At 38.7% G+C, this 12,177-nt stretch overlaps 1 protein-coding gene across 1 annotated transcript in view; it reads left to right on the forward strand.

The window, feature by feature from the left end:
* The window catches only part of SLIT3 (slit guidance ligand 3), a 522,490-nt gene that overhangs the window by 367,781 nt on the left and 142,532 nt on the right, over window positions 1-12,177 (forward strand). The window contains exon 12 of the mRNA XM_074604436.1: window positions 1,088-1,159. Coding sequence (XP_074460537.1) covers window positions 1,088-1,159 — 72 coding nt within the window. The remainder of the gene's footprint in view (window positions 1-1,087; window positions 1,160-12,177) is intronic.

Raw genomic sequence — 12,177 nt, forward strand, 5'->3', positions numbered from 1 at the left:
TTGTGTGTGTCTTCTGAAGCTGAAATTAGGAAACAATTAGAACAGTTTAGTGGTACTAGCATTCATTTCTCACAGAAAACACGAACTGTAACAGCACATTAAAAGCTAACCTCCTGACTCTGTAATAGTTAAAGAGAAATTATGTTGCATTTGTTTAGACAAAATACAATGCTAGATGATCATTAGTTTCTTGAGTAGTTCAGTTCCTGCTAAACTACAAAAGTAATAAAAAATTAAGTTTCAATTTTCATATGTAAGTGGTGTTATTTTATTTAGATTCTTTTTATTTAGGCTCAGAAATGAGCTGATCTGGGAACTCTCCCACCTCCAACGACTGATGAAAAATACAGTGAAGTGGTGATACTCTGGGAAGGCCAGAGGGTATTGTAAATGGTCTGCCATGCTAAGTGTTTGTTTTTCAGTATGTTCAACTCTCCGTAATATTTTAAATGTTGAAAGACAGGGTAAGCCAGAATTTCAGCCAGCATCCAAGCCTCACATGGCTATTTGATTCATTGCTAGCATATTATTCCACATTAAAAAGTCAGGGAATTAACCAGTTCAGTGATGCCTAAGCAACAAAATTTTGACATTATCTGATTTGTAACCATTTATTATGTCCTATGTAGAGCATAGAAATTGCCTAGATACTGTTTTTCCAAATTTGAAGTCTATTAAGTTGTTTAGGTAAGTTGTAAAATTTTCAGAGGGAGACTAATCTTCCCTTCTGCCAGGACCCATACAAGTTTTTGCATCAGACAAGGTGCCTTTCAATGGTTAAAATATTTCTTAAAAGGAGTGGAAAAAAAATCCCTCAACAGAATGAAAAATATTTCAGATACAGTTTTTGGATGATGTCCAGTTTCTACATTAAAAATGCTTTCCAACACCAGACGAACCCTGAATCATAACGACTCATTTAATACCATGTGCTCTCTGGAAAGAAAATGAGATCAGTAGTTAAATGAAATGCCCACAGATCCTGGGCACGGTGCACAAGATCAATAAAGATGATAATGCAGAGATGTGGGAGGACGCTAAACTGGTCTGTTACTTAAGATTTATTTTGTCTTCCTGTATCTTTCAGAGTGCTCTATGGAAACAAGATCACAGAGATTCCCCAGGGCCTTTTTGATGATCTTGTGTCTCTGCAGCTGCTGTAAGTATGATCCCTTCCTCTTCTTTATTTTACAGACTAGCTAGATTTACTGTTTTTTCAGCCTCTGACATTAATATAATCACCTTTTCCACTGAAAACTCACTGGGACGTGCTAGTCTGTTGTTTCTCTGTCAGGCAAGAGGGAGGCGAGGGCTGGGAAAAAAAAAAAAAGGAAAGTGCCAACAGTTTTATAGCACAGTGTGTTTAATGGGTAATAGACACAGCAGATTTAAGTGTGGGGAGGAAATGAGAGACTCGGTGAAGTCCAAGAAAGGAAATTTGGTCGCTGGCTGATGTGCGTGTGGGAATGCCATTGGACTGTTTTCATGCGTTAGCGTTTGTGGTTGAATGTGTAGATCCTTGAGGGCTACTGTGTTGCAAGTACCTGCACGTGCAAGCAACATGGCAATATGAAAGGTCTTACTGGTGCAAGCCACGCTCAGTTCCATGTTCTTCTTATGCCAAATGTGGCTAGTTGCCAGAGAAATGGTTTCAGAATACACTGTGTATTTGAGTATTTTATGCCACATGTGATTTAACACACATCATGATCAGGGGTAAGATATATACTATGCACTCTTCAGTATTTATTAATGTAGCATAAAAAATTTCCTAAGCCAAATGTGAAATTGCAAATTTCACTCACTCTTGTCTCCATAATCATATTGGGAACCAGCAAGTCAGAGAAGGAAATCATCTACTATTTCAGCCGGTCAGTAGAGGGAGAAAAGTGAGTTTAATATGTATTCCTAATGTTCTGATTACCATCATGGATGATGCACTCAGAAAGTAAGGGTGAGATATGATAAATTAATCAATTTTGGTTTATATCACACACAACCCTCCACCTCCAAACAATAAAATTATATAAAATAAGAAATAGCTTTTAGACATGCCATTTTAAGCCTTTCTGACCATCTTGACAATAACCAGAAATGAATATCCAGAAGTCCATGATTTCCATAGAATGTGTCGCTCTGTGATTGCAGTCTTTGCTGCACTTACATGCTATATAAAAATAAGCATAGATTTAGATAAAAAAGTCCACGAGCAAAGCCAAAGAACTAAAATATGAAATAGTTGAAACTTATGTTAAGTGAAGGACTACTCAGACATACAATTTATCCATAGGATCTCAATTGCAAACATGGATCACCCTGTTCTAGAGCGAAAAGGGCAAGCAAGAGCACGTATGGTTTGGTTATGACAGTCCTCGAGCTGCGTCGGTGGGAGGCTGTTCATCTCCTCCTGCACAGCCAATTATTTTGTCTTCCCCTTTTGCACATACTTTTTCTGGCAGCTCCTTTCCTCTCCCCTGTCCCATACCTCACAAGTTTGTTAGTGCCGCCGAGTCTTCATGGCCAGCCTGTGCAGTGAGAGAAGACTGTGTATTTAGGAGGGGAGTGGTTTGCCATTTGTGAGAACAATAAGCATGAAAGTGCTTAGAACCTGGGACTCTGTACGTGTTGATATAAGTGGTGCCGTTAGCCATTGTCAAACTAGGGTTGTGTTGGGTACAGTGAAGATGCTGCAAGTAAAAGGAGAGCTAAAACTGAACTTGTCACTTTAACCTCTGAGAAAGAAAGTATGTTAAGACAACGTGAACTTCATCATAGTCATCTCCCCAAATCTTTTATGGTTACAAGTTCTAAGTGATACACAGTTGCTCTGTCTAACCCAGGACACTTTACAGATAGGCTCTTTACCAGTAGAAAAAAAAAATAAAATCACTCAACATGTGGCTCACAGTGTCCTATAAAAATGTGGGTCTAGAACTTTTGCATAAACCATTAAGCAGGTTTCAGTGCCTTTATACTATAGTCCTTGTGTGCGTGTAGTGCAGGCTTTCAACAAATTACATATTTCAGCCCATATGAAGTAATTTTCCAGTCTGAATTGGCTCAAGTGCTGCCTTTTTATTAGGGGGGCAAAATATATATGCCGGAGAGCCATTAGATCATGTTGTACTTCAACCATTTAAACATTCTCAAGCTGAGAAGGTGGAAGTAGTTGCCCTGTTATGGGATTCCCAGAGTATTGTGCCTCCAGAGCCTTTCAGGGTCTTCTTGAAAGTGTTTGAATGTAAAGTATGTTTTGGCAAGGAGGGCATTGAATGAGCACGCTTTAAATGCAAACAAATATCTGCACACTTTTCTGATCGTGGCTTTGAAGCAGCTATTATGGGATTGCTTGTAGTATTTTAATGGATACCAAAAAAATAAGTGGCATTCATTGGTTTTAGGCCTGCTGTTGAACAGTTGGAAGAGTGCCCTATGATTAGATCTAATTTAGTGTTCAGTGGGCTCTAGATTGGATTTCTTCTTATTAGTCTGGAGACACACTGATAAGAACTCTCTGATTAAGGTATCCTGGTAGCCAGTATAATTTCCTAAGCTTGAGCATTTTTGAAAATATACTAGCATTATGGTAAAGCAGGACAATCAGAAAAAGGGAGTCATTGTGGGTCCTGTATAAATTCATTGAGATTGTATTTAGAAGGAAAAAATTGCTGCAAAATTGCAGAGCAGATAATATTGTTATTTACTGTTTTGGATAAGACTTACCAGAGTTTCTCAGAAATGTCATTGTCCTTCTGTTTAAATATACTGTCACAGTATAGGTCCAGATTATTCCCCTTTTATTCTGGCAGAATTGTTTTGTGTAAGTGCCTTACCCTCTGCAGACAGTACCACTGATGTCAGAAACACTGGAGCTGGGTAAAGTAATGCTCAGCTCAGGCATGACAGGATCTTAAACTGCCCCCAACTGACTTCAGTGTATGGGAAACGACGATTTCAGAGATGGGAAACGATGATTTCAGAGCTAGTTTTAGACCACCTGGCTAGTATTAGAATTCTGTATTTCCATCATATAAGACATAGGCCAATATTATATTTGGCAAGAAAATAACCAGGCATGGTTAGATAATAAGGATTTTTTGCTGGGGGTGGTGGTGGGGGGTGGTTTTGTGTTTGGATTTGTTTTGTTTTGTTTTTTTTAAACCCTATTGGTTTAATTTAAAATGTTGCTTCGAAGTCTTCATTATAATTAGCTATCTTAAGTAGTTGACATTCCCCACATAAATAATAACAATTGGATTTCTGCTAAATTGCTGATTTCTCTTGTGTCATCCTAAGTATGCAATTGTAACCAACACAGCAGCAAACGTTATTGTAGAAGTCCAACTACACATCTGTTCTGTGGAACAGAAGCTTTTCTTGGACCATGTTATTCTCCTTATCCTGTTTGAAGTTGCCAGGAGAGAGGATGCTAGAAGGCTACTGTACCCTGTCCTCATACATTCTGCTTCTCAGCAGGCTGGATCAAGTGTCTTCTGAGAATTTTAGGTTAATTTGGGTTTGAGAGCTATACTCTTTTTAAGAGAAGGATAACTGGAGTCTGGTTTTTTTTATTATTTTTTTTTAGAGTAAACTGAAACTTTCATTTCACTGGGGCAACAATCCGTCCAAGCTGTGAAATAGTGTTTGATTAATTATCGTTTCTGTGATTTGCATTTGAATATCAAAAGAATGGAAAGGATTTCAGTTTAAGGTGGGAGTTTTCAAGAAACCATTAGCTGTGGCCAGTTTGAACTTCTGTCCAGGAGGCCTTAGACTAACCTTGGTCTGTATAGAAACTGGAATATATTTAAATGTCCTTCTCACCTGTCTTTTAGTTTTCCTGGAATGTGGACAAGCTCTTTCAGGAGCCCTTAAGTTTGCCAAACTGTCTGCCAGTCACTGCACAGGGGGCACAACATAACACTGCGCAGCTCTTTCTTTTTCAGCAGCCCAGTGTCAGATAAAGCTGCCGGTTGCTCTGCTTGCTCCCAAATGAGCACACGTCCAGAGCCAGTCTGCAGAGAAACAGTGAGTCAAGTGGCTCAAGACAGTCAGCTGTGGATAATGGGCACCAAGTTTGTTAACCAGTATTTTTCATATCTAAGTAATATGCTTCCCTCTCTGCAACCATATTAAAGCAAACATTCTGGGAGCCTTTTTATTACAGTTACGCACTGTGTGCTTCACAGCGCTCTATTGCCTGGAACAAGAAGGTATCATAAAATCTCTACTGTTGAAAGAGATTGTATAGCAAAATAATATAGGGGGATGAAATCTCATTTTTCAAATGTCTGGCAAGACGGTTTCAGTTTTCAATAAATCCTTTTCCTTGAGGAAATTTAATTTGCATAGTTACTAATCATACAAGTGCTTAGGCGTGTTGATCCTAAATTTTATGGTTGAGATCCCCATGGCTTGCTGGGCAAGAGAAAATCCATATAGTGGACTCTGTTTCGATGTCACTAGAAGCAGATATACTCCTGGGGTTACATATATATCCTGAAATCAGAGGTTTGTTGTATTCCTCTCTCATAAAACAAAGCCAAAAGCTTGCAGCCTCTCCTCCTTCTCCTGATGTCTGATCATTAGGGAAAACTCAACAGTATAGTTGTAAAAGACCAATATTGGTGCCTAAAGTTTGACATATTGACAGCTAAAGTAAAAGTGGTGACAAATTAGACTTCCAGATCCAATCATCTAACCTGGGTTAAAGTTGGAACTAGATCTAATATTTACAGTTTGAGTTGACCTTTATTTTTAATAGACCTGTATGAAGTGAGAAGTCACGTGTGTACTTTCAGAAACTGCTATTATCGGTCTTCCCAAAATTCAACCAGTCAAATTTTGCTTTTAGTGATTCTCCTTTTTAACCTGCCTTTTGTGCTGTTTCTCCTTTGATGAATAGTGAGATACTTGGTGCTCCCATAGCTCTTCTGGCAAGGTTGCTTGGAAAATACCTCCATGGCAAATTTGCCAAGTTTGCAGTGCTTGTGATGATTTGTAATTGTAAATTGAATCCCAGTACTTAAGAGCTGAAAATCGGATCTACCAATTCTTTATTGTATGCTTTTGGAGCCTGTTGGAAGCTCAAAGAAAATCCAGTGAAGCACAAACCCGTACAAAGTATTTAAAAAGAAAAAAATAAAAAAATTATTTGGAAGAATGTACATCAGTTCTAATATTTTGTATTGTATACATTACACTGTTACATACATAAGTATCATTAAACAGTGATGCAAACAAGTATATAAATGCCAGAATAAAGAAATTACAGTCTTCCATTTCCAAGTCCTTTATAGCACAATAGTCTCTCCTCCTCCCCATAGCAACCTTCTGAGCTTTAAGTGATGTATAAAATCTTGTTCTATGGAGTTCATTTTTCTCATGGAGAACAGACAGCGGGCATTAAAAAAAAAGAGACCTTCTGACTTAGATGTAAGGGGAAACATTTTCACAATGGCAAGTGAAGCAGTGGAGCAGGCTGCCCAGAAAGTTGCGCATTCTCTGTCCGTGAAGATTTTAAAGACCAGACTGAATAAAACTCCAGAGCAGCCTGGTCTGACCTTATAGCTCAGCCTGTTTTGGGCAGTCTAATAGGAAAGAATCCTGCGAGCCACTCTGAATTATCCTGTGATCCGATGAAATTGTTTCTCAGCTAAAGCAAATATCTGCATTAAATAGCTATAAATGGATCATGCTTTGAGTGAGGTTCAGGGCAGATGACCGCTGGGGGTCCTTTGCAACCTATGTCATTTCTGGGTTATGTGATTCTAAATGACATATGAGCTTTTCTCTTGATTACTCAGAATATTTCTGGCTACAGCAGAGATACTATGCGAGCCTCATCCTTCTAGTCCAGGGCAGAATACTCTCTGCACAGACCTGTGTAACAGCTTTAGAATTGTTTTCAACCTATTTGCCTCAAGCTTTGTTTTCCTTCAGATTTCTGCATTTAGGCTGCTATTGTGATGATATTACTAAACTCAATAACTGCTGTTAAACTGAGGGAGCAGCATCTGCCAGACATAGAAATACAATTACAGTCAAGCACTAACGAAAGACTGCAACAGCATCTGCCTCTTCTGTGTCACTTCTGTAACCTGTCTGCATGCAGCTTCCCAAAACAACCACTAGTTCCTACGTCAGTGTCTAATTCATTAGCTCTTCTGACGCCAGTGCTGCAAGCTGGGCTCACCTGACAGAAACTCTTCCAGTTATTACTGCACAAGAAACAAACTTCCTGATAGCGCAGGAAGTTGAGAAAATTAGTTTATTCTGTTGTGCTTCTGAATTATCACGTAGTTTTCTAAAATCAGCTGTGACTTATGTGCAGGTGTAAGTGAATTATGAGTAACAGAAGTCTGGATGCTATGGCAATACGTGCTTATAATTCTCCAGGTAATAACACGAGTACTGCAGAATTGTTTTATGGACGGTGTTCAACTGGAGTTGCAATCTTTTGGGTCAGAAATGAAGGAAGCCTTTAAAATGTCTGCAAAACAGGACTGTCAGACTGTGCTCAGTGTTTCCTTCTTGACTCATTATCAGCTCGTGACTTTTCCATTTTAATTTACGTTGAATAAATTTGTCATCACCATCATCCAGTTTCCTGAACATGGAGAAACACTTAAAGCTGGTTCAAGCAAGCATGATGATGATTTCACACTGGTTATTATCAATTGAAGCACTGACAGACTCTTCAGTGGTCAGTCATCACATTAGAAAATGTAAATTTTAGTAGATGTCTAAATATCTTGACACAGCGAGAGGCAATCAGATTGCTCCCCTACGCTCCAGGCCATTTTAAAACATTCCTGGAACCTAACATAATTATTTTGCCAATAAGTAAGCAGGGGCACACACAATTCTGTCCTTAGACATTGCTTGCCACTGACTGCTGGGATGACAGAGTACTTGACTAGATACTTTCATATTGGCACTTCAGCTGTTCTCCTGTGATAAGTTGTGTTAAATTAAAGATGACACTTGATTCCCTATAAATTTCAAGAGAAAATTATGAAAAAAAACATGCCAAAAAGTTTTTTTTACTTTTTGTAACAGATACTCTATATCCTAAGGAATGCTTTTTGCCAAGAGTCCTTTCTTTGCTGTCCTATAGTGCCGTTGAATGTCGGTGAAGCCTTTGACTGTCGATATTCTATAGAAGTCATGTATATTCAATTTTATTCTGCTATTACCCATGCAAAACTGTTACCCCATTCTCCTCTTGCATACAGTTCTCCTGTGCATTTTACATCTGCTTTTTTCTGGTGAGTTCTCATTTTCCCTAGTGGAGTCTGGCATGTGGGATGTGCCAGCCAGTTCATGGGATGCCGAACATTTTCATTCGTATTATGTTGTCGTTGCTGTCAAAACACAAAGCTAGTGAAAAAGAAAGAGAAGTTTTCCAGTGGCTCTGTGCAGCTTTTCTCCCTGACGTTTTCTTTTTGGCTCATTAAGGTACCTAGGGTGATTTCTGGTCCATCCCGTCACAACAGAAATCAACCTTCAATCTCTAGCATGTGTTCAGGTTGCTAGGCTGCCGTTTCATTTTCCAAGTTATGTAGTTATTTGCTGATAGTTTGATTACTTGACCTCACTGCACTGAAAATACAAACATTACTAAGGCAAAAAGCCATATAGACATCCCTATTTGCTCTTAAAAACCAATTTTTTCAATCATTTTGGGTTTGGAGTTCAAAATGTTATTTAAATGTTAATCACTTGAAACTGTGCTTGGGCATATAATTCAATTATGGGACCATCTTAATTATGCAGATGGTGCTTATGAGCATCTGATACAATTACAGTGCCAATTCAATACACGTTCGTTCAAAGGGCTTAGCTGAAACATGTTATTATTTCAATGTGTGGACAAATTCACTTTTTCAGGAAATGGGTTCATGGAATTGTAATACTGCTCTGCTCGGCTCTTTGCTTTCAGGGGTGTGTAAACCACAAGGTCTTTAACCATTCTCCTGTATTCCGTGGTGGTCCTAGGCTTGCAGGAGATTTCTTCATGTTTTTAACATATCCAGAGGGATGAAAATGGAGACTTGAGTTAATAATCCATCATCCCTCTGGGTAGCAGGCGGTTTTATTTCTACTTGAATTTTTAACCTCCTTTTGAATGCTGCACCACATCTGGAGGCTGTGTGTAAATCTTATCCAATCAAGCTGATAACAGAATAGGAAAATTAGTGGAATTTACTTTCACCATAAATTGGTGCAAAAGAAAACCGTGTAATTCTCGCTAAAATAAGACTCAGCTTTTAATATTGTCCCTTGTTTTGGTGTGAGTCCAATAAAAGGAACCCTTAGTATTTTTTACAGCGTGGTTCAGTGTTTAAGGAAGATCAGTGTTTCTGCTTCCTAGAATACACTTTTCTCATCTGTCTTTGTGTTTGTTTAAAAATAAATTCTTATTACCACTTTTAACATCATGTGAGGCCAACCGTGTATGCCTAATTAATAATTGGATGCCATTAGGGGGGCCGTGATAGTGAATAAAGATTAAGCAAAGAATTGTAATTTATATGGGGGAATATTCATAGATGGGGTATTTTAAAATAACTGAGAGTTTTGAAAGGAATATAAACCTTAATGCTTCTTGCCAGAAGTCATCCTCTAACTCACAGTAAGTAGGAGCAAAAAAATTTTTGGGATGATTTATTCTGCTTTCTCACAGTTTTTCACTTTCCCCCCAACCTTTCTCCCTGATTCTGATCAGAAATAGAACATTTGTCTACCTCCTGAGCCACTGAGTATGGCTGCATCTGTATGACTCCTGAGCACGCTCTCTGTCCTCTTTAGATTTAGGTACTGCACATATATTGCACAGATGATATACAGAATAGGTGGTGTCACCTCAGAAAAGCTGTGTAGTACCTGAATTCCCACTTCTAAACAGTCTGCGCAAGCACTTTCCAGTTCCAAATTACTTTCTCTGATGCTTAAAGGAGAGAGTGTGCCTCTGTATTCGTGGCTATGTATAGGATCAGTTTCTCTCATTTTTGGTATTTGGCTCTTACATAAATGTCACAGATTATATCACCATGAGTCTAGTAATTGAAAATTCATGCCAGGAAAACTTGTTGTATTGTAAATTCTAATTTCCAGCATCGGGTTTATTCATGTTTTGCTGAAACTAATCAGAGAATGAATTTGAATCCTGTGTGTTCGCTGCAGTTGTAGGTCAGCTTTGCTTGGAGGGTTTATTAAGTGGGATCAATGATGGTTAGACTTCAAGCCCACTCTTTGCAGAGGGGTGAACAGCATCTGCACAGTGCAGCTCTGCTGTGTGTGCACTTCTCAAGCATCACAAAAAGACATGCTGGTTGTCCATGTATACAAATACAACTTTAGTTCAGTTGTAAATTCTCTTATTACTGAGATTGTTTTTATTTTTGCTTTATGCTTTGTTACAAGTACTGCTTGCAACATAAAATATAACTATAATATTAGAAAAAAATTACCATCTAGCAAAATAAATCAAAGTACATACTTGCTTTCAGTTTTCTTCCTGTATAACTTAGGTACCAAGCTTCTGTCATGAAATGACCAATCTACGCTAATGTGCATTACCTAAAAACAATGTGGGACCAGTGCGCAAGGAGAGGGGGTAGAAACGAAGGGATTTGTAATACCCAAGTGTATGTCTGGGGATATTGTTCAAAACTCAGTAGCTGATTCTGGCATCTAATAACTTGTTAAGCTGTTCTTTATGGAAAAGATAATGCGCAAGCTTGAAAGAGAAATGCATAATGCACGAGAACCGAGAGGGAATGAAGATTGCTTTGGCTTGGACATATGAATGGCTGTAAGAAGTAAGTAATAAGGGATGACATTAATGTTTGGTGCTGGAGCAAAATCTCAGGAGTTGAATGCATGGGAAGAACTGTTCCTGTAGCCTGATATGAAAATTATCCTGTTAACTTCTGGTGGAGTCAATAGGAGTGTGGATTAGGTGTCTCATAATTATCAGTCACGGAAATACAGATTCTGGAGGGGTTGTACTAGTACTGCTTATGATTTCATAAAATTATTTTAGCTATCAGTTCATGCAAAAAGGTAACCTCATTTATCCATCATGGCCTTCTATGTGACTTTCTCTTATCTAATGTCAAACTTCATTTTCCACAACACACAAAGAAGAAAACGCAGGTAAATTGATACTGACTTCTATGTAGGCTAGGAAGTTGAGTTCTGCACCAACACCCTCTCTTTCCAAAGCTCTGCATTCCTGTTCTCCTTCAGAAAAGGGCTCTACTCAAATATTCATCCATCTTTTGTGTGTCACAATTACTGTAACATTTACTGCAGTAATGAGGCTCTGCCAAACCGACAGTAAGTGCAGAGAGCTGTAATGAGTGTACAGTGTTCCAAAGGTTTTGTCAGAGCAAAGGCAGGGTGCTGTGCAGAGGAAGCATCTTCTGAAGTTATGTTTTGGAGCAAAAGAAAAGCATCATGTGTAGCTAACTAACAAGCAGGCATTTCTTCCCTGATAGGTTACCCTGTTGTCTATAGTGGTGTATGTGCAGTTTGTTGAAAATGGAAGCTCCCTGTGCTCTGAGGGTTGTATTTGAGATGGTATATTTGCTTGCTGGGGAATGGAGGAAGTGTTTTCCTTTTTACCTACAAACATATGTGTCTTCTGATGTAGAAGATGTAGTGTGGTGCCTCCCAGAGAGACACAATCTTGCAATAGTAAGCCCTTCAAACTCATTGACAAAGCAGCAAGCATTTTGTGACCAAGAGAACTAAGGTAACAGCATGTATTGTTCACAACGTACCGTTTTTCGCAGGCTGATAGTAGTGAAAAGATGTGGATTTGGGCTTTTGTAAGAATAATAGGTCATTTCCTGCCTATTTTCTTTCTAAGTGTAAAATACCGCATATGCAGATGACAATGACATTTTGAGTGTTCTCGTGTTTGGTTGTCTCAGAGGGAGATCCACCTTGTCGTTGGGTTTGTATGTGCTTGTTACACGTGAGAGAACTCTGGCTGGGTAATCTAAGAGTATTTACACAAGTACTGCCCAAGATTTTCTGGATGAACTGACTAGTTCTGCCAACTGGATGCTGTGTAGCTGCGCAAAATATGTATTTTTACAAGGGATGTAAATTGCCTTTGTGCTGCTTTTCCACAACTGCACAGGAATCTGGTGTAGCTGGAAT

This window comes from Larus michahellis, chromosome 11, assembly GCF_964199755.1.
Source record: "Larus michahellis chromosome 11, bLarMic1.1, whole genome shotgun sequence".
Lineage (NCBI taxonomy): Eukaryota > Metazoa > Chordata > Aves > Charadriiformes > Laridae > Larus > Larus michahellis.